This window comes from Aplysia californica, unplaced genomic scaffold (genome assembly GCF_000002075.1).
Source record: "Aplysia californica isolate F4 #8 unplaced genomic scaffold, AplCal3.0 scaffold00068, whole genome shotgun sequence".
Classification (NCBI taxonomy): Eukaryota; Metazoa; Mollusca; class Gastropoda; order Aplysiida; family Aplysiidae; genus Aplysia; species Aplysia californica.
The window spans coordinates 195,024-216,111 of NW_004797338.1; the positions used below are offsets into that span (position 1 = coordinate 195,024).

Genomic DNA, 21,088 nt, shown 5'->3' on the forward strand with positions numbered 1-21,088 from the left:
CTGTATCATTATCATTTTATTTCTATCATCCATTTTCCAAGTTAGTGTAAGCAAGCTTCGGTCATTTTTTATCTCAACAACAATTACGCTTACTATGTCTTGTATGGTTTGAAACTAAAAGCTTATTATCTCATAAAGAATCAGTATGTTCTGATTTTTTAAAAGTCCACCACTCTTAAACTTGAACATGCTGTAAGAACGACCTGAGTCATCGACCATTCGTCAAGAGGAAATGGTACAAAAAAGTAGTAATCTCAGATCTTTTCCTCACCCAGGACAAAACGATTTTATTTACACAGTATCTTCATCGATGCTGGTTAGTTCATTTATAGAATTTTCTGACACATAATTATAGCAGGTTTTAAAATGTGAAGGCCGGATGTATTTTAAAGGCAAAATGTACGGATGTGCAACAAGTATCCAGGACATAACTGGAAATTTTTGGTCAACACAGGAGAATAAAGATGTGAGACATCATTGATGGAAAGAGTCTAGACTGAAAACAACCTCTAATGAACTCTCTTCTTCGTAATGTTTATGACAAATATATATATATACATATTACAAGCAATTTCCACATTGTCGTCATTGAATGATTCATCACACTGTTCCCCAAAAATAAATAAAAAATCGAGAGTATGAAATAAGACTACTTGATTTGTAAATATTCAATTGTGTTCTTCTCCAACAGTTCTCTCTGTCTCTCTGTCTCTCTACATTTAAAAAACTACAATGGAGTTCACTTAAAAACCGTACATCGTTAATCTGAAATCCAAGATAAAAGTATTAAAACCCAAGGAAAAGAAAATCCCAGATTTTTTTTGTCTTTGTAAGAAAACTATCGATAAACTGAAATGGTCCCATTTCTAACCTGAAAAAATTTCAAGGGTTATGTCAACTAAATCTTCATCACCAACCCTCGAGTAATGAAAATCATCAAGTCGTAGGTACTTCAAAATAGTGAAACAGAAGGAAGAGATATGAAAACGCACATAATATGTCGATTGTGGGCCAGGGAGAGGCCTCATTTGTGTGTTGTTTGCCTACATTTATCACACTCATCAATTGGTCTACCTACTGTGAAAAGGTCTGGCGAAGTAAAGAAACCAAAAGTAGGTCTCCCTCTTGGGACACTTCTCATCACATATGTAACATACACACATAAACATTTCAAAATTTTCTAAATCCAGCACTGTCTTCTTTTTGTTCTTACTCTCCATCACTTAAAATAGATGTCACCCAAGTACTAGTTTAAATATAATAAGTTTTCTACCCAAAGAGCCACATCTCCATCCATAGTAAAAGCTTTGCACACATGCAAGTGCCAAACTTGTCACCTGTATTTGTTACAAACCAAAATAAAATCCGACTACCGTACAAATGACATTATATTGCATTATTATCCATCATGGCACAACACCATAAAGTAATAACTCTATGATCACATCTTCAGCTTCAAGTCACAAATTGCCCTGTGACTGGGAATGGCCACTGCACCAGCAGCTGCAACGCCGAGTGAATCTCCAACACTGGCGACCCCTATACAGAACTCTTTGTGTTCAGGCGGAAGCTCATTAGTCATTGCAAAGAATGTATTGACATATGCTGCCCCACCTAGGAGTCCTTCCCATAGGATTATCACGAAAATAATCCATATACTGGGAATAAATCTATAAAACACCTGACACAGCAAAAGGGCAAGATTTGCAAACTGCAAAACCGGCAAAAACCACAACTTCCTGATGTGAACAATATTCACAGAAGACCTTGAAATGAAAACACCAATCTGGTAATCCACTTGAAACCACCTGTACTGCTCGCTCTTCGACAGCCATTCTCCGTTGTAATACAGCAACTCGTGAAGACCCTGGTTGATGAAATACTCGGCAAAGTAAACTAGTGTGAGTGGAATCATATACTTGAACAGGGAGGGAATCAGGACTAACTTTTGTCTTAGAGTCAGTTCAATCTGTTTGTCTTTCATATCAGCCAAAAGTAATTTTGTTAAATCAGAGTCCTCTGCTTTCTTTTCGTTCACGACAGGTTTTGTTAGAAGGAAAATGTAGGTGACCATCATGAGGACTGGAATAGTGACCATTATGAGAAGTGATGTTCTCGGGGACATGCCTGCAGTGGTAAATCCTGCATAGACCAGAGCACCAAAGACGCCAGCCCCACCTGTACCAGATGACCACATGGACACAACATTTTTGTGGTAAAACGTGGTCAGACTCAAGAATGTGATCTCACCAAGTCCACAGCTCACGCTTGCACACACCACACCCAGGATGCTCAACCAAATCTCATGAGCCATGGCCACAAGAACAAAACTCCCTAAGGCAAAGGCAGAAACCAAACTTATTTTTATACTGTAAGGAATTTTCTGCAAGAAAAGCGGAAATGTCAGCTTCAGAAAAAGGGTTGGCAAAACATCTGCAAGCAGAATTGCACCTGTGCTAACCGGATTACATTCTAAGTAAGTTGCATTTTCAGAGCCAGTGGTAGTTGTCACAGGAGCTTCTGTAGTAGTAGTACCGGTGAAGTTGAAGGTTGAATTGGGAGGCGACTTCTCTTCTTCATCTAAAATATCATGTGCAGCACTCAGCATCACGACATAAGCAAAGTTATTACACAGTCCAAAGATCCAGAATGAGGCAAGGTTACGCCGGTAGGCTATCTTTTCCTGCCTGGCAATGGCTCTACAACTGACATCATAATCATCGTCAGAGTCTGCACCTGGAGGTGGGAGAGCTGCCATTGTGTTTGCTGCTCACAATGTTCAGTCAAATCCCCTTGTGCATACTACTGGTACCTCCCTGAAGAAAAAAGCAAAAATGAGTTGCCTAGACAAACTTACAAAGCCAGAGCTGGTTTATAGTAAAACTATAGACAATTACAGAAATGACACATAAAGCTAACCTCCCATAAAAGAAAAAGAAAAGACGGTTTCACAACCCTTTAACTGACTTTCAAAATGTTTTGGGTTTTTTATTTTAACAAAAAAGTTTTTTTAGAAGTAAAAGTTTTGCGGCGCTTGCAACACAATAAGGTCATATAAGTGCTGGAGAATCGAGGTGTTACAGGAGAATAACATACACAAAAAAGGAGGAGAGTTTTAGAAGTTTAGTTTTTTTAGTTTTAGTAAGAGTTTTACGGCACTTGCAACACAATAAGGTCATATAAGTGCCGAAGATTAGAGGTGTTACAAGAGAGTAACAAACACAAAAAAGAAGGAGGGGGATAGAGACGATAGATTTTTTATAGGAAAGAAGGAGCAAACCACACCGGAACACCCGGCAACCCCCACTAGGAAAGAAGGATCAAACCACACGTCATCTATATTTGGGTCAATCACAGAGGTGTGCTAGGTGCTCGTTGTAGTTTCATGTATTTTAATGTTATGGTAGGCTACTAATTATATTAATTTTACAGTCTTGTAATTTGACACTTAAATTTAAAGGATTTTGTTATTTAGAGCATTTGAAAATTTGAAAAAGGGGCAAACAGGCTATTTAATTTAAATTTAAATGTCATACATACAAATACTATGTGTCCCTATCGGTCAATATCAGTCATATGAAGGAAATTTCAAAACTGAGTTAACATTATTTTTAAAAATATTACCGTTTCCCTACAATTTAAAACAAGAATGAAGTAAATGTGACCATATTTGTTGAAAATACAGAACTTTTAATTGTGCGAGGTGAGGAAACACGATTTAAGGAGAAAATGGCCTCCGAAGTTCAGCAACATGTTTTCATAGCAATGGGGGTCTTAGAATTGAGATAGAGACTTGAAATTTAGCAGTTATCTTGGCTATGCCACTATAGGTAACATAGAGAAGTAGAAACTTTTTCATTCGCAAAGAAATAACTTATGGACAAAACAGAATTTTCACGAGAATGGACTTCACGTCAAATGAAACAAAATATTAGCATTATTCTAGGTAACAGATACTAAATTTTCAAAGTAGCTGTATGTCAAATTCATCCGTTACTGTTTCATGTGAAAGGCCTATGTCTCCAGAGAATTTTGGTACCATACTTTTACCTCTCAATGTTTAAGATAATGGCAGCTGTTTCAATTTAATACATAATAATCAAATATTGCTGAAGTTGTTAACTGGCTGCAACTCCATGTTTGACAGATAATAAAAGAGTACCAAGAGCACCAAACATCTCTACATTAACAGAGTACAATCATTGTAACAAAGAAATATAGCCTACTTTTTTTCATGACTGTGAGATCATTACATTTCAGTATTTTATTGCTTCAAACACAATGATCTGTCAGTATTTCAATAAAAACACTGAGCGTTGTCTCGACCAGCGCCGCACAAGTCCCCGCAGCGAGAGAGTCAGCTCAATACTATAGTGTACTGAGTGCACCCGGTAGTTTCGCGGAAGGATTCAGGCAAAATAATTCCAAGCCGATGACTTTATTCTAATAGAAAAAGAACTGTTCTTTCTATTGGTACCCTTTTAGCCGGTATTTTACACATTTCGTGTTAAAAATGATATATTCGAAAACTTTTTCCCCCAAGGTTTTCTATCCAAACGCCAAAGGCCAAAAGTAATAACCACAGGAAATCACGCTCAAAACTGTATAGAGTTCTCCGTCACTGAAAAGACGATACTTAATCATCAATCTTTTTGCAAAGCATTCGAATTCATGGGTGTCAATTTTAAACCGGCCCACCTCGCATTCCGGCAGCGAGGGGCTTCCCTTTCCACGGCGATTCTCCAGCTCCAAATACTCTGACAAACAACTTACACTATTGTAAAGAAGGCAGTCTGAACTTTTTCAAAGTGCTCAGCATGTGGTATTTATAGCAAAAGAGCAAAGAAACAGATCTGAATTACCCCCATTTTACCGAAACCATGCGCCCAGAGCCACGAGTCGACTTACGTGCCATGTTTACCCTATCTACGAGGGACGTCCAGAAAGTAACTACCTGTTTAAAAATAATTATAAAAGAAATAATTTCTCCAACCAAAACGATTTATTTTCTAATACCTCATATATGATTACTTTTCCAAGTAGTCACCAGAAGTGTTGAGGCATTTGTCGTAGCGTGGGACGAGCTTCTTGGTACTTCTCAGTCTCAGTAAAAAGTTTTTGGCCGGGCAGGACTTTGACTCAGGCGCTGATCTCACAGGAGAGACTGGATATTGGCTGACATCGCAGGCAGCAGCTTTCTACGATGCGGGCATTCAGAAGCTCGTCACACGCTACAACAAATGCCTGAACAGTTCTGGTGACTACGTGGAAAAGTAGTCATATATATATATATGAGGTATTAGAAAATAAATTGTTTTGATTGGGAAAATTATTTTTTTAATAATTATTTTTAAATGGTACTTACTTTCTGGACGTCCCTCGTAATTATATGTTTGCAGTACAGTAGAACATGACTACAGCGGCACCCACTACAGCAGGACCATCCCTACAGCGGGACCTTACCGGAATCCCCTTTTTTTCTCTATGTAAACTCAATTACTGGCCAGTTCAGTGATGAGTGAGGTGGGGGCAGGTGGCAGAGAGAGATGGTGCGGAGAGACACGTTACGTGAGCCACTCCAAAAGTGATGTGCCGTAGCTTAGTTAGAGGCTCAGTATGAGAGGGTATAGGCCATAGCCCTAGGCTTAGGCTAAGCCAAAAAGTAGAAGAAGAGGTGTAGTGTGTGATTCCTGATTCATTGAATTGCGATCGTTGATGCTCATAGGCATACATACGCATCCACTTCACCAGTTCCACATTTGCTCTTCCGGTACGACAGACAGCACAAGCAACGAAACCGAGGAAAAGATGGCTTCCAACAATGACAAAAGGAAATGATTCTCACTTGAATTAAAAGCCGAGATAATCAACGAAGTTGACAAGAAAAGTAAGACTAATTAAAAGCGCAAGTTTTATTGACATGGAAGGGAGGTATTCATGAGGGTTTTTGGAAGTCTTTTGGTAATTTCCCCTTTGCATTCCTATAGCTGGAAATCGCTTACAGAGGGATTTTTATTCTGGAACAGAATGTCCCGCTATAGCTGTGTTCTACTGTAGCATCATAAACACACGAGAGCAAACACACACACAAAACACACGCGCGCGCACACACACACACACACACATACAAACACACCAACACACATACGCACACATGCACATAGACTGCCTCGCTGGCCTCTTGGTAAGGAGTCCGCTTTGAAGGATCAAGAGGAAGGTTTTAATCTTTTAAAAGCACTAAAACAAATTAGAAACGAATTTTTAAAGTCAATCTAAGTGCAAAACAAAAAGACCAACAGACGATAACAGCTAGCAGGGCACGCCCACAGTCAGCTGTTTATGCAAACAAGCTTGAAGTGAGCTAGAACGTTACCATTTTTACTCCGTGTCAGAGTTGTCTACATTTCAGACCATTCATGCTCGAAAGGGGGCAAAATCTTAAAATAGTAGCGAATGAAGAATGTTGAACTTGAAGCAAAGGTGGCCATGAGGTAATGGTTCTAAAAATAATCTCACAGCTACACACTAGCAAGGTTCAAATTCCTTTACTTTATATCTCGTCACGCAAGCTCATGACACACCTCCAAAATAAAATATTTATAGTTGATTATAGTTGTGTATTTTTATCTTAAATGAAGCAGAAGACATCAAACTTTCAATAAAAATCCATCCGAAAAACAAAAATTTCATGGAAAGTCACCTTTTTGCTTTTCGAACCTCGTAGCTGATAACATTAACAGCACATACTGCGTCTTACGACAGATATTGATCAGGGCAGACCGATAGATTCTATATATTTAAATATAATTATAATTATTTTGTTATCATTAAATTATTGCAAGTGGCTATTCTCCGGCGTCGCGCCAGTCAATAGATTGGAAGCTATTCTCCGGCGTCACGCCGCTGGTCTATTTCTTATGAATTACAATGTACTTGTGAGTGCAGATTTTGAGATACAAACTAGATTAGATCTCTAGGCCTAGTAAGCCTATCTTTCATTATATATTTTATCTATGATAATTGTCTAACATGGTATAACTTTATTCATTTATTTTGGTCGTCAATTTGCTTATTTAAAAATGATTCTGTTTCTTTAAACGAACAAAATTTATTTTGTGTCTAAAATCCTGTCTTGTCATATAGTAGATAAGATCTACAGCTTGCTGTTTAACTTATCTCTTGATATAATTTTTCGATAAATTTAACTGATATTTCACGACTTCAGTGCTTTCTTGTCGTATCTCCGTTTTTGTAAACAGTGAAAATGTAACTTCTTCTCATGTTCACTCTTTGTTATGGAACCGTGTCACTAGAGGTGAACACGTTTCTTCCAGCACCTAACATAATTCTAAATTGGAGGAATTGAGGCAGTTTGTGTCTGAAAACCTATCGTCTGTATCAACGGAAGTGGCACGAAGTGGTGAAGTTTTATGGGAATTTTTTCCCAAGACAAACAGATGAGAGAGGTATTTGCAAATCTGCGCCGAAAAATAATTCATTAGTAATAGACCGGCAGCGCGACGCCGGAGAATAGCTTCTGATCTATTGACCAGCGCGACGCCGGAGAATAGCCACACTTAAGCTAAATTATTATAGCCTAGATCTAAGACTAATTATTGAATTGAAATTTCAGATTCGCAATGCAATTGCAATCAATTGAATAGATCTAGATCTATATTCTAGATACTAGAGTCTAGATCTAGATATTAGTGTATAGATCTAGATCTAGAATCTAGATAGAATAGATGGCAATTGTTGAGACAAATTATTTATTACCTTCTCTCTCTCTCTCCGCCTCTCTCTCTTTCTCTCTCTCTCTCTCTCTCTCTCTCTCTCTCTCTCTCTCTCTCTCTCTCTGTGTGTGTGTGTGCGTGTGTGCGCGCGCGCGCGTGTGTGTGTGTGTGTGTGTGTGTGTGTGTGTGTGTGTGTGTGTGTGTGCGTATTATGTCTTTAGCCCAGAACGAGATATTCAATCTTTCATTCAAACTATTTGCAAACGTATTTCATATCATGTAAGCATTTTTATACAGTAAAGAGAGCAGGAAAGTTGATAGCACGTTTTTTGGGGTTTTTAAAAAAATTTCTTGCAACTAACTACGAGACAAGAACTGAAAACGAAAGCTCTCAATATTATTGCCAGGTCTCCTCATCTGAGAAACTCATTATTGGTCAATGTTCCCTTTACTCAACTTTACTGTCTTATTTTGTTCTACACCAAAACTGTGTTTGTGTTTATATTTACAGACAGACAGACAGACAGACAGACAGACAGACAGACAGACAGACAGACAGACAGAGATTTTAGATCAGTTCCTACACTCAATTCATTCTTTTGTTTCAGCCTCATAACCGTCTCTTTCAATGACATTTGCCGATGCTGATGGTAGCGTCTATTCAACGAGATGAGAGTGCTGTTTCAGCATTACCCCAGTTTCAACAGTTATCGAGCTCAGAAAATGCTTTTTAAACACCTTTCCAAAATACTTTGATGCCCTAGCCTCAATTTCTCAAGATTACCACAGCCTACTGCAATGGCATCGACATTCTTCAGCACATCACACGACAGTTCGAACATTGATAGGCACTAGTGGTATAGGTATAGTGATGAAACATATCGTGAGAGTGATAATAGTGAAGAGGAAACTTTAGATGAGAATTAACTTGCTCCTCACCCCATTGCCAAAAAGAAAATTTCACCAATGAAGAAAGATAAAGAAGTAGGTGACAATGACGGATATGCGCTTTTTTTATTCTGCCTTTGAGAACCACCATCAAATAAAGTGCCAGCAAAATTTACAAGGAAGTGCAAAAGCTATGGAGGCTGAAACAATATTCACAAAATCAGCCGAACACTGAGGTTTAGTATACAGCAGGATGCTGTGTGACGGAGATGCCAAATCTCATCAGATGCTCAATTTTTATGGAATTTATGACTTTGAAATTGTAAAAGATGACTACACACATCGCATTAGCAAAAGTATGTTCAACGCCCTTCAGAGCTTCCAAAACACCAACAACGAAGAACTGAGTAGAAAACTAAAGAAGATTGAAAAACAGAGCAGTTACAAATGCCTCACAAAACCTGGACGTAACAGTTACTTGCGTTCATTAGTTTTAGTTTTGTTTTTGTTCGGGAGCTGTTGGTTTCTTACCGAGCCCGAAACCTCTTTTGCACACAGACCCTGTAAGATTTTTAACATCTGTCAGTGAGGAATAGAGGCCAAGAAACTGCCATGGTTTTGGGTGGCCTTGGGTGGAATAAACAAAGCCGCTCTCGTGAGAATCACCGGATGCCTTGGTTTAGTGGGCTACATCGCGCAAGTGCTGGAACGTCATGTCTTACACTTGTTTTCGTCAAGGTGTTATTCAAGTAGTCATCCCCATGCGAAACACGTCATTTTCTCATAGGGCCAATGCCATTACAGAATTCTTAAAAAAACCAAATCAAGTCAACGTTCGAATAGTTAGTAGCAACAGCCCCGATATGAATCCTACAGGTATGTGAAGTCCTTTGAAACAGCGGCTGAAGAAAAACGACTTTGCCCCCAAATTCAGACCCTTTGTTTGCAACTCTCTGTGACATTTGAAATGAAATGACTAATAAATATGTCCAAAACTAAATAGAATTGATACCCAAAGGTTTCGTGCACAGCACAAAGCCAATGGTTCCTAAGCAAAATAACAATGAACACAATTAGTCTTGAGTCGAAGTTTTGTGTGGTATCTGTGATTGCTCTGTTTTCCGTTATGTTTGAAACTATCGTGACAAAATATCGTAATAAAATATTGTTTATTGCAAAGACACAATTCTCCATTCACTGGGCATTCAATATATTGCCATTCGATTAATATTGATACTTTTCAATAAATGCGCAAAGACAATTTTACATTTCTTGGATTTCGCACAATTTTGCCAAGCCTTATTTTTTAAGGTCAATTTTGAGTGACACTATCTCGGGCGTCTCTTAAAATAGATTAAACATTAATGTGCCAGATGATGAAGAATTTATTTAGCTTTAAGTTGGTATGCTGCATGAGTGGGTAATGCAAGGCTTTAACACGGTGACTGGGTGATTACATTTTCAAGTTTCTTTTGGTCGCCACTGTATAACGGACTACGTTTACAGTAAGTTTTGCACGTCCAAACTTTTAGGAGTTTTCTCTCAAATTGGGCTCTTTCATGGGGGGTGGGGGGTGGGATGGGGACACAAAAATCTATCATGCGAAAAGTTGTTAAGATATCGTCATAATTTTCGGTATACTGATAGATGAAACATTATTCTAGTGTAATAAGTAGTGACGTTAAAAAAATCTTGAATAAATGATTTTATTATAAATTTAATCCGTTGTTTGGATCTGAGATTTTTGTGGTCAAAATATTCCCATATTTAGGACCTCGATTCTGGAAAAGATTTTCCTCCTACATCAAAAATGCCAAGTCCATCCCCTAAAACAGCCACGGAAGGCTGCAACACCACTTATTGTAACATTTAAAATCATTTATAACCGTATGATAGATTTTTTAGAAATGTGTGCATTTTCTATATATGACATTCCAATATGGCAGGCGTTACCATAGTAACACAAAAGAATTTTCAAAATTTTACTTCATGACTTAATTCTCCACTCTTTTTATATTGATGCTTCCCAATGATGCTACAACATTTGTAAGCTTAGTTTCTTCTTCTTAACGAATTTCAAAATTTCTCCCGCATCATGCCTTAAACCGGCAGTGGACACTCCATCTAAACGAAGCTTGAGTGCCGTGAACGTAGCCTTCACAGCGCCTGCAAACTGCATTCAGGGCGCCGTGAACGTAGCCTGCCAACTACATTCACGGCGCCATGAACCTAGCCTGCAGACTACGTTCACGGCGCCGTGAACCTAGCCTGCAGACTACGTTCACGGCGCCGTGAACGTAGCCACTGCGTATTTATTAACAGACCTGTCCTGAAGTCACTCAGTTCACTCATGAAACATGAGAAGACATTGATGATGAAGGAATCTAGGCCTCTATATATATTATAGATCTACATCTAGACTAGATTCTAGATCTAGAATCTAGATCTATCTAGATTTAGATTCCAGATTCTTGCTGGCTATTATTATCATGAAAGTGGCTATTCTCACCCGCCCGGAAGTTCTCGCAAGATCAACTCCTCCCCTCTTCTCTCTCTCTCTGTCTCTTTCTGAATACTGTCTATCGGTGTTGACGATCAAATTGACCAAAACAAAGTTAAAAAATGATGTTAAAACACAAAAGTAAATAAATTTGGTTGTCTACAAAGATGCTACGGCTATTTAACTTTTCGAATCGAGCCGAACTACGCGGGTCGCCATTTTGTTTTGCCCGGAAATTCTCGCGCTACTCCTCTCTCTCTTTCTCTCTCTCTCCACTGCCCACAGACAAAATTGTACGCTTTTAGTAGGCTACAATTGTAATGGAACGTTTGTTCACGGCACAGAATTCTACAATTTTTCTGTTATCACAGTGTAGAATTCTGTAGTTTAGGGTGAACGCAAAATTTGGTGAACGCGCACCGGGTGAGAATAGCCACAAGACTCGCCTGCACTATTCTCACTCCGGGTGAGAATAGAGGTGGCCTATTATCATTACGAATCTCGAGGGGTGACTAAACTAACAGCATCATAATCATAATAATGTCCTCAATCTCAACTGTCCTGTCAGTCAGCTTGTGGCGAGTATTTTAAGTATTTAGATCTACTAGAATCTAATCTAGATATAGATTCTAGATTTAGATCTTAAATATAATGTAGACAGGGAAATAGGCTAGCCTACATCACGAAATGACACTCACTCACCAATACAATAGGCCAACACTACTGTCAATACAGCTATTCGGACTATTCCATCCAGGCCAGTGACTTTATACTGACTGAGACTGAGGGAGGGGGCAAACTTTTTAATCCGAGTTCCGAGTTTGGCCTGGAGATGTTTTCATAGCACTTGTGTGTGGCAGCAAAGATAGTGAATAACAAGATGGGCCACTCAGCCAAAAAAGTGTCCGCAGGAAGTATGCTCTTTGCTTCAGATGGCGCTGCAGTCTGTTTTGAAGCTCTCTTTCGTTTTCCCAGAAGAAGAATAGGAATAGCACCTCCTTGCGTGCGCAGAACGACTGCTGTTCAGTGTTCATCAGCAGTTCGGGTACGTTCAGTGCGGAGTTTTAGTTTTTTAAAATTGTAATGACCTCTCGCCTTTCATTCTAAAGTCAAATTAAACGAAGAAAACCATCACCCTTTCCTCCGGTAGAGGTTTTTTGTCAGCGTAACCCTTTTTTAAAAAGCGTTCTTCCGAAATTTATCCCAAAACTTGCTAGTTTCACTTTGATTTTTTAAAACTCAAGTTCGCAAAGAGTGCGCTTTTGTAAAGAGGGCGCCACCAAATTTTGAGGACACTTTTTAATTGGCTCAAAGAGAGAAGTGGCCCATCTTGTTATGTACTATCATTGATGGCAGTCACCTGATATCTATATTTAGATTTTGTTTTCTCAAAAAGTATGGTGCCCATCAAGGAGTTTAGAACTTACTTTTAATCTCCTTGGTGCCCATACATTATTTAGATCTAATTTTTAGGCCTATTAAAAAAAATATAAAGAAAAACATCACAAATGTATTATAGAACATTTTAAAAATAGGCCAAATTAAAACCCTTCCCATTCATTCGAAAGTTTCAGTGGCATCAATTTTACATGAGCAGCAGTGACCGATCACAATTTCCTGCCTCCCGACTAGCCTAGCCTAGCCTACTTTTCTTTTCAAGTTCAACACCAGCAAGTAGCAAGAACATCTCCAAGATGGAGGAACAGTCCGAACGTATAAATGACGCTAGAAGATGTCAGTCGCCGTCCAGCACGGATGTAGATGTGGAAGAAACTACAGATTCTTTAAGAAGTGAAGATAAAGGAAATGAAATGGAAGTAGATCTTGTTTCTGATACGAGTACAAGTACAAATGGGGATTCGAGTTGTAAAATTAACGACAGTGTATCTTCAGGCTCAGCCCCAGGCACCTTTGTGATGCCAGCGCCACTTTCGCTTTCAGTTCCAACGAAAAAAGTGAAGGATATTTCTCACTCAGAGTCTTCTGCTACGGGTGACTCTGGCCCAGACCAGAAGCAGGTAGATCTAAAAGTTGATATTTCGTCACGAAATTCAGCGACGGCGTCCAGTGGCTCAAAACTAGCAGTTCCTTTGCCTTACAAGGAACCAGAATGGAGTGGTGTTCCAGAAGAGGATGAAGACTACTACAGTTTTGAAGTGCTAAAAAATGGCAAAATCATCGATACTTTTCCTTTGGAAAACAAATCATATTTTGTCTTTGGAAGACTTCCTAGCTGTGATATTACTTTAGAACACCCTTCGCTGTCAAGATATCATACTGTAATTCAGTATTCTAAGGCTTTACCAACACACGAGAAAGGGTGGTACATTTATGACCTCGACAGTACTCACGGGACATGGGTGAACAAAAGAAAACTATCTCCCAATGTATACTACAGATTAAAAGTTGGTCATGTTGTTAAGTTTGGTGGGAGTACCAGACTTTATATTCTACAGGTGAGGTTTTTATCCGATCTGATTTTTTTTTCTTACTTTTACATTATTTTTACGAAGGCTTTGTTAGTTATTAGTCATAGATCTACAGTCTATATTATATTAGAGTCTAAATAGAGTGCTTTTCATTTAAATTGTCTTTGTTGAAAAATTGATGATAAATGAAGTTAACCATGTAGCCTACTCTGTCTGATATTTTTGGAAAAACCATATAAAATGATTAGATTTTGTAATTAATCTAATCTAAAATAACGAAATAACTATTTCTCCGAACGCTTGGGGAAAAAACTTGACCTCTTTCTCCAAACGGTTTCCGTTCTCGAGATTTTTTGTTTTTTTGCGAGAGTTCGGCGTCATCTTTAATTCTGCCACTCTGCAAGGACTGGGAAGAAGCATTTTTTGCATCGAATTCAATTTCTAGCGTTATAGATTTTAGATGTCTGAATATGCAGATACTTCAATTGTGGTTTGGGCAACGTTTCTGGACTATACTTCATTGGAAAATGCCGTCAAAAGGTACTGCGATAAAACAAGACTGCTCGACTTTGGCGGTAACCTATTTTGCATTTAGTCACCCCGAAAGCCTAAAAAAATAAAATCCCCCCACGCCCCCACTCCCTCCCCCCTCACCCCCATTGACATCTGACTCACACGCACACGCACACACACTTACAACATACATACACACACACTTACATACATACACACACACCTGCGCGCGGCGGGCCACTTCATTCGCAAATAAGCTAATTTAACCCAAAGATCTTGAACGGAAACCGTTTGGAGAAATAGTGTTCAAGTTTATTTTCCCGAGCGTTCGGAGAAATAGAGCCTGCCATAAAATAAAGTTGAGATTGAAGAAGCATACTCCACAATCACTGCTGATGGTTTTGAAAGGAATTTTAAAGAATATGGCAGTTTGAAATGATCTGTTAGAGGTTAAAGCGGTTAAAGAGGTCATGTTTTGAAAAAAATGCTATCAGCCACTACGCACATGAGAAAATTGAGATCCGTTAACATGTTGGTGAGTGGGGGTGCATTGCTCGAGCCGTGGCCTTGGAACATGAAGAAGCAGACTTACACTACAGAGCTGAAAATTACTGGCTTTTTATTTAGCACTGGATGACCAGGACTAAATAGCCATGTTGCCGATCGACCATGTTTTTTATGTTAAAAAGTAAACCATTTGCACATGGTTTGAATAAATAGTGACTTTACATTTCAAAACATTGATGAAGTTTATTTCCTCAATATCACATCACATTTCATTACATGTACAACATAATGCACTTGGCAGCCATGTGGGGATAATTTCCCTTTCTCCACACAGGGCTCTGCGAGCTATGTATGTCACAAAGCCTGAAGGCCGACTCTTTGGGCAAGGGGAAATAACTCAGTATTATATTGTCCTTCATCTATTCTTAGCTAAATTGTTTCTCTTGATGTTGGGCATTTATACTATCTAACAGAGGACAATATTTAAACCCCGTCATACTGCCAGCCCTGTTTTGCCACCAACTTTATGTCTCAAGATTGATGATATAAAAGGGTTTGACTACTCTTTCACATGAACTATTGATTTCAACAATTCCGGGGGGGGGGGGGGGGGGGGGGGGGGAAACCACAACTGTAGTGCAAGAAAGGATAACCAAATTTTTAGGGCCTTTGATTTGGAAGTTTTCATGTACAGCCGAAATTGTTCAAGACAGCCACCCATTGTTGAGGAGAAGAGTGGTTGTCGTGGACAGGTGGATGTTTTGGACAGTGTCATTATGATATTTTAAAAGTGTACGGATAAGAAGTGATAATTTTAGTCACCAGATGATTTATCATGTAAAATATTGTAATTAACATGGTCAATTTGCAGGGCCCAGTAGCTGACCAAGAGGAAGAAAGTGAAATGTCTATGACAGAAATGAAAGAGCAAAGAGAAAAGCTGAAAAGAGAGGCTGAAGTTCTGAAACAGATGGAGCTTGAAGCTGAGAGGCAAAGACAGGAAGCTCAGCAAAAGCTGCTGGAGAACAGAGGCTGTGGATGGGGAATGGGTTTGTAAAGTATAATAATATATATATATATATATATGAAAATGAGTAGTAAATTAAATGTCACATCCAACCCCCAATTTTTCCTTTCGATGTCTTCAGGAGATAAGGTTGCATTGTTCTTCCAGCTGGTATAGAACATCCAAGGCAGATATCTGCTTTAATATCTTCGTGTATCTGGAGCTGCCTTGCTAGGTCATATTATTAGCTTTTGTTTGGTCATTGCTGGTGACTCCACAAATTTGTACGGTCCAGAATAAAGCCCAGTTTGGATGGCTCTATTTTATCATGGAAATCATCATGTCATTTTCTTTTTATTAGATTTTATGTAAATTTCCAACTAAATAGTGTGTATTTTATGCAGTTGAAATTGTCCAAGACGGCCACCCATTTTCAAAAAGAAAATTGCTTTGTATCTTAGACTGATGGATGTCTTGGACAGTGTCATTATGATTTTAAAAGGGCGGGGGGGGGGGGAGTGGTCATTTGTGTATAGGTGTTTGTTGTCTTGGACTGGTTGAATGTATATATAGAGAGAGAATATACCAATTAAATCAGTTTAGTATTTCCTTTCAATTGATATATGCTGTGACCAGGTATAAGTCTGAGTGATAGGACGAAGTATGGAATGTGTTTCTTAATCATACAAGTGTATTTTCAAAATACTTTATGGAGATATGTGGTGAAAATGTTGTTGAAGTTGTTGAATTGATAAAACGGGTAAAATGGCAGCTTTTGACTTTAACCTTGAAATCCTCAGGGGAAGATGCTGAAGATGATGCAAATGAAGAGAATCCTTTTGCTAGCCTTGTGCCTGAGAATGAGAGTTTGTATATTGATGACCCCAAAAAGGCGCTCAAAGGATTTTATGAGAGAGAAGGTGAGTGGGTAAATAAGCTTTTATAATCTAATTGAATTATTAAACTGATTAGAAAATCAATGTTTTGTGTCCAAATAGTGATGTTTGGATCTCTTTTTTGTTACTCCACTCATTTGTAAGCCGAAAAAACCCCCTTAAAAACCAGAGCTTTTGTTGTAAATGGCCAGTAAAACATTTTTAGTTTTGACTTTTCAACATGGTATGACAAATATATTCTCTTTTAGAATAGGAGCAATGTGAATAGAAATGAAAAGTTATGCTATTTTATTCCTTTGTCATATTTGATGTATTTTGATTCATGTCGTTACAGGTTGTGACTTGCCGGACTATCAGTTTACTGAAGTTGCCATGGGAAAGCACAAGTGTGTCTTGGAGTAAGTCACTTTTATCAGGATGTGAAAATTTTTCAGAGTAGGCCTACTGTAGATATAAAGGTTCAAATAACAGTTTTCCATATGTGTTCTGTATGCTCTTAGTTCTATCAAGTTTTGTTTTTCAAGTTACAAATGTTTGTAAGTGATGCTGAATTTTACAGTATCAGTAGAACTCTCAAAATCGAAATCATTTCACTGTTGACGTTTATTTTGGGAAGTAGAGGCGCTTATGAAAATTTTTGTTTTGCTTTGATGATAATGTACCAGTTTTATTTTGTTTTCAGTCTTCCAGTAGATGGACCGAATGGTGAGGAGTTAGTTGCAGAAGTGGTGGTTTCTGGGAAGAGGAAAGATGCTGTTATTGCCTGTGCTCTTGAAGCTTGCAGAATGCTAGATAAACTAGGCATGCTCAGGTCATCGAAGCATGGTAAGTTTCTACTCCCCTCCCCAACGTTCCTCCTCCATCCCTCCCTGTTTAGACCTTAATTTTGTATATGATTTTATTTATATCAGTTTCACATAAATACGATACATTTACTGGTGGAATGTTATTTTGTTTATTTTATGTCCTTGAATTTATATTTTCTGAGAGACATCAAGGTTTGGAGATTGTGTGGTAGAAGTTTTATATTTGAATAATTTGTCTTTAATTTAAACCAGTCAGTACTGTAAATCATGTACTTCAGAAGTGGGTATGAATTTTTATCTGCTCATTTTCTGTTTCAGAGAGCCGAAAGAGAAAACAAAAGAAATGGGAAGATGATGACTTCTATGACAGTGATGAAGACACATTTCTTGACAGAACAGGAACTATTGAGAAAAAAAGATTCATGAGAATGAAGAAGGCAGGGAAAGATGAAGCAGAGACTTATGAGTCTTTAGTAAGTAGGCTGTCAGCTTTAAGCTTTCAGTTTTTTAAATGATTCTTGTTCACATCGTGCATAATGTCAAGCAAAGGCAGTTCAGTGTTTCTGTTGCTTGGTGATAACAATAGATTGTATATTTTTGTATGTGACTGTGATTTGATATGAACTATACCTTTTGTTGTTTTTTTTCTTTCACAATTTTTATTAATATTTTTCCTTCACTGGTTTATTGATTTTCCACTTTCTAGGTACTGCCCATCATTATGAATTTGGCATTGTCATGATTTTTATTCAATTTTATAAAAATACGATCGTAATACCCTCGATTCCGATTTTTTTAAATTTCGGCTATCCGAACTCACTGCCAACCTTTTCAGTGTACACGGGGAGGAAAAACTACCAGACCCGGACTGTGTACGTCACTATGTGACATGTTAGTTGCTGATGTCAAACTTTAGCATCTGCTTTGCCTTGAGCCGTTGTAGTCGTTCAGTGCCACTTTGCTCTTAGAAAAACATGTGGGTCTAGATTATAGAAGTGTGAAATCCAGGAATAAGATAAACAACAGGTTGACATGGTGTTAGCAAATTTCTGTCTCAGAGATGCCAACCAGTACGATTTTACGTATTTTAGTACGATTTTTTTCTGAAAATACGCGAATACGACTTTTGATTAAAAAATACGCATCCTGGAATGCGAAAAATACGAGATTCAGCTTGGGCGAGTAAACCTTATTATCTCAAGTCTCATCTTTTGTCAAAATAGTATCAGTATCGCAGAACTGGAATATTTGAAAACCAAGTCCGATAAGGTCAGTCAGTTCATTTTTGCCGGTCACGATCGTGATATTATATTCGTTCAGCTTTTCCCCGTCCGGAGAGTTCGTTTCACTTTCATGCGAATAGGCAGCAGATGGCAGCAGGCGGAAGCGTATGTGACACCGAGGCTCGATCGGGAAAATCAAGATCTACTTTCGCTTTCGTTACCACCGAGTAGTTTGCCAGCAGTTGTCTGCTAACGCAACATATGTGACAAGCAGGTTGTGTGCAGTATAAACGCAATGTCGCCGTGCAAATAATATTTAATCAATGCTCGGACTCGTCTCTGTGCTGTCACTTGTAGAAAAAAAAGAAAAGAAAATACAAAGGTTGTCCGATTTTTAGACTGTCTGGCTCGCCATCGTGACCGGTCACTGAACCTGCGCGCATTCGCGTCATAAATAAATGCGGCATCGTGTGAGTAAAGACCGTCTTTGGTGGGAGTGGGAGTAACGGCCTTGCGAAGTATAGGACTACGGAATATGGAAGGAGATTATTGATTTTTTGGGGGGTTTAAGATACTATGGGGGAGGGTGTGAAGGCAACACCAGAGGACAAAAACTTGGAAGCACATTTCAGAATTTTGATTAGAGCTTTCTGCAAAGCGCGCGTTGGAGCAGGCCGTGTGCTGAATCGGGACCCTTCATACTTTGCAAGTCTGTGTTATTGAAATAATGTGTTCGCGTTTCATTGGATGGGTGATAGTAAATTATACCTACAGTGTATGTTGTAGCTTTCTGTTCAAGACTGGCAGATTTTCAGTGTCACTGCATCTTGCCCTACCACAGTTGTTACAAGTCTCACGGTGCATGGGTCTACTTGAGCCATTCAAGTTTTTGCTTTTCTCTGAGTTTGAGCAATAATTTGAGGCTGTCAGTTCATAACATGAATCATGACACCCAGACTGGTTCTTGATAGTCGAAAGTTTTGTTCTAGGCCCTTCCAAACTCTCAAACCAGGATTTATTTTTTACATAGTAATGAGAGGAAAATATTACCAGTATGATAGACTGAAATATTTAAGTCAAACAAGACCCCAGTACGACACTTAACACTAACATGCTGTTGACTGGTTACATGTATATTGTACGCGTGTGTGCTCCCTTTTTCGAGCTGGTGAGCTAATAATTTTTTTCCAGGAAATACTACTGGACCCCATTAACAATTTACTAGTTGGTCGGTCGGTCGGTCGTGGGGAATACACATTTTCCCCTGAAAATACACATTTTCATATTTCCCAATACTCATTTCGGTTTTCTGTGGTTGGCATCTCTGCTGTCTTTTTGTCTTGTGTAACTTGTTATTATTATTATTATTATTATTATTATTATTATTATTATTATTATTATTTCTTTATGTACTTTCCTTTTTTAAGATGGAAAAGTACAACAAAGTGGTGGCACAAATTCAAGATACAGAAAGTCAGCTGGAGAAAGCCAAAGCTGGTAAGAAATTTTCATCTTCACATATACGTTCACCAGCATATTGATGTATTGATTCATTCTCTATACTTTTAAATACATTTGAATAAGAAGCCCTGATGCAGAATGTTTCAAAAGTATTTGTGATGATGAAGGGGTTTTTGTGGCACCATTGATTAGTTACTTTACCAACTCGCAGAATTTCCTTTTTTTTTCACGGCCTGAATATCAGGAATGCACTGCCTAGTAATTTCAGAGAGATCCAGCTCTTTAATTCAATTAAAATTCGACTCAAGTAATTTATTTTTTCAGATTAAAGAGAGATATGTAGATTTTTGGTCAGAACACAATAATATATTGTCTATGTGTTGCTACCTGTGTTTGTAAAACGCTCAGAGCCTCTGTTCTTTAACTCACTTGCGACTGGGCCCTTTCACCAGTCACAAGCGTTGAAGACTGGCGATTTGGGGGGGTATTTCAATAAATCACCACAACTCTCAGAATTACCCTATTGTAATCATTTTTTGACACAGTAAAGTAACATTCAAGCTTAATCTAATACAAAAAACTAAAGTTGTCTAAGTCTAATACTTTAATTTGTATGATTTTTTAAAAATTGGCATGAATTTGATTTTACGAAAAATTTCCAGAGACGTGACAAGTAGAATGAAATTCACTGCAACAACAAAAATAAAAGTTCAAAGTGTTCTGGTTTGATTTGTATACATGTGCGAGTGTTTGGTGAAAATATAAAAGCTGGTCTGTGCATTGATTCAGACCCATACACTGAATTACATGAGACAGATTTACGGCACGTCGTTGTGATTTCGTTGAGCGAAAAACAACACCGGTACTAGTGCTAGATCTAGCCCTAGAACTACGACTCGGGCCGTGTTCGGGTACATATCCAGGATCCTAACTATTAGACACATCATATTCTGAGACACTAGAACTAGTAAAACGCACAGAAGTATAGAAAACGGCGAAATTCTGTGATTCTTGTTCATGCGACTTCTTCGACTGTTACTACGACGCGACTGTCGGATTACTATCAGCTGTATAGAAAAAAACAAAGCGCGAGTTCCGGTCTGTTCAACCCAAGTTGGGGTCACTG

The 21,088-nt window shown here is 38.4% G+C and overlaps 2 protein-coding genes across 4 annotated transcripts in view; one reads left to right on the top strand and one right to left on the bottom strand.

Moving 5' to 3' along the window:
- LOC101857009 (battenin) lies at positions 1 to 12,045 on the bottom strand. Of its 2 annotated transcripts, none has more exons than XM_005093694.3 (2): positions 11,824 to 12,045; positions 1 to 2,816 (listed from the first exon to the last, which is right to left on the bottom strand). In XM_005093694.3, exon 2 carries the CDS (start codon positions 2,756 to 2,758, stop codon positions 1,442 to 1,444), a length of 1,317 nt encoding a protein of 438 aa, XP_005093751.1. In that variant the 5' UTR covers positions 2,759 to 2,816; positions 11,824 to 12,045; the 3' UTR covers positions 1 to 1,441. The 2 variants fall into 2 exon arrangements, with proteins under 2 accessions (XP_005093751.1, XP_005093752.1); XM_005093695.3 differs by having other exon boundaries at positions 11,820 to 12,045.
- Positions 11,612 to 21,088, top strand: part of LOC101857396 (kanadaptin) — a 17,001-nt gene continuing 7,524 nt past the window's right edge. Inside the window, exons 1-7 of one of the 2 annotated variants that reach the window (XM_035968571.1) lie at positions 11,612 to 11,699; positions 15,442 to 15,619; positions 16,377 to 16,496; positions 16,807 to 16,870; positions 17,155 to 17,297; positions 17,597 to 17,751; positions 19,929 to 19,998. In XM_035968571.1, coding sequence (XP_035824464.1) covers positions 15,475 to 15,619; positions 16,377 to 16,496; positions 16,807 to 16,870; positions 17,155 to 17,297; positions 17,597 to 17,751; positions 19,929 to 19,998 — 697 coding nt within the window. In that variant the 5' untranslated portion in view covers positions 11,612 to 11,699; positions 15,442 to 15,474. Of the gene's footprint in view, positions 11,700 to 12,623; positions 13,578 to 15,441; positions 15,620 to 16,376; positions 16,497 to 16,806; positions 16,871 to 17,154; positions 17,298 to 17,596; positions 17,752 to 19,928; positions 19,999 to 21,088 lie in introns of those variants that run through there. The other variant, XM_005093696.3, reaches the window with a different exon arrangement.

Bases quoted from the DNA above. Each gene is read 5' to 3' on its own strand.
- LOC101857009 (XM_005093694.3), bottom strand. From the start codon at position 2,758: ATGGCAGCTCTCCCACCTCCAGGTGCAGACTCTGACGATGATTATGAT.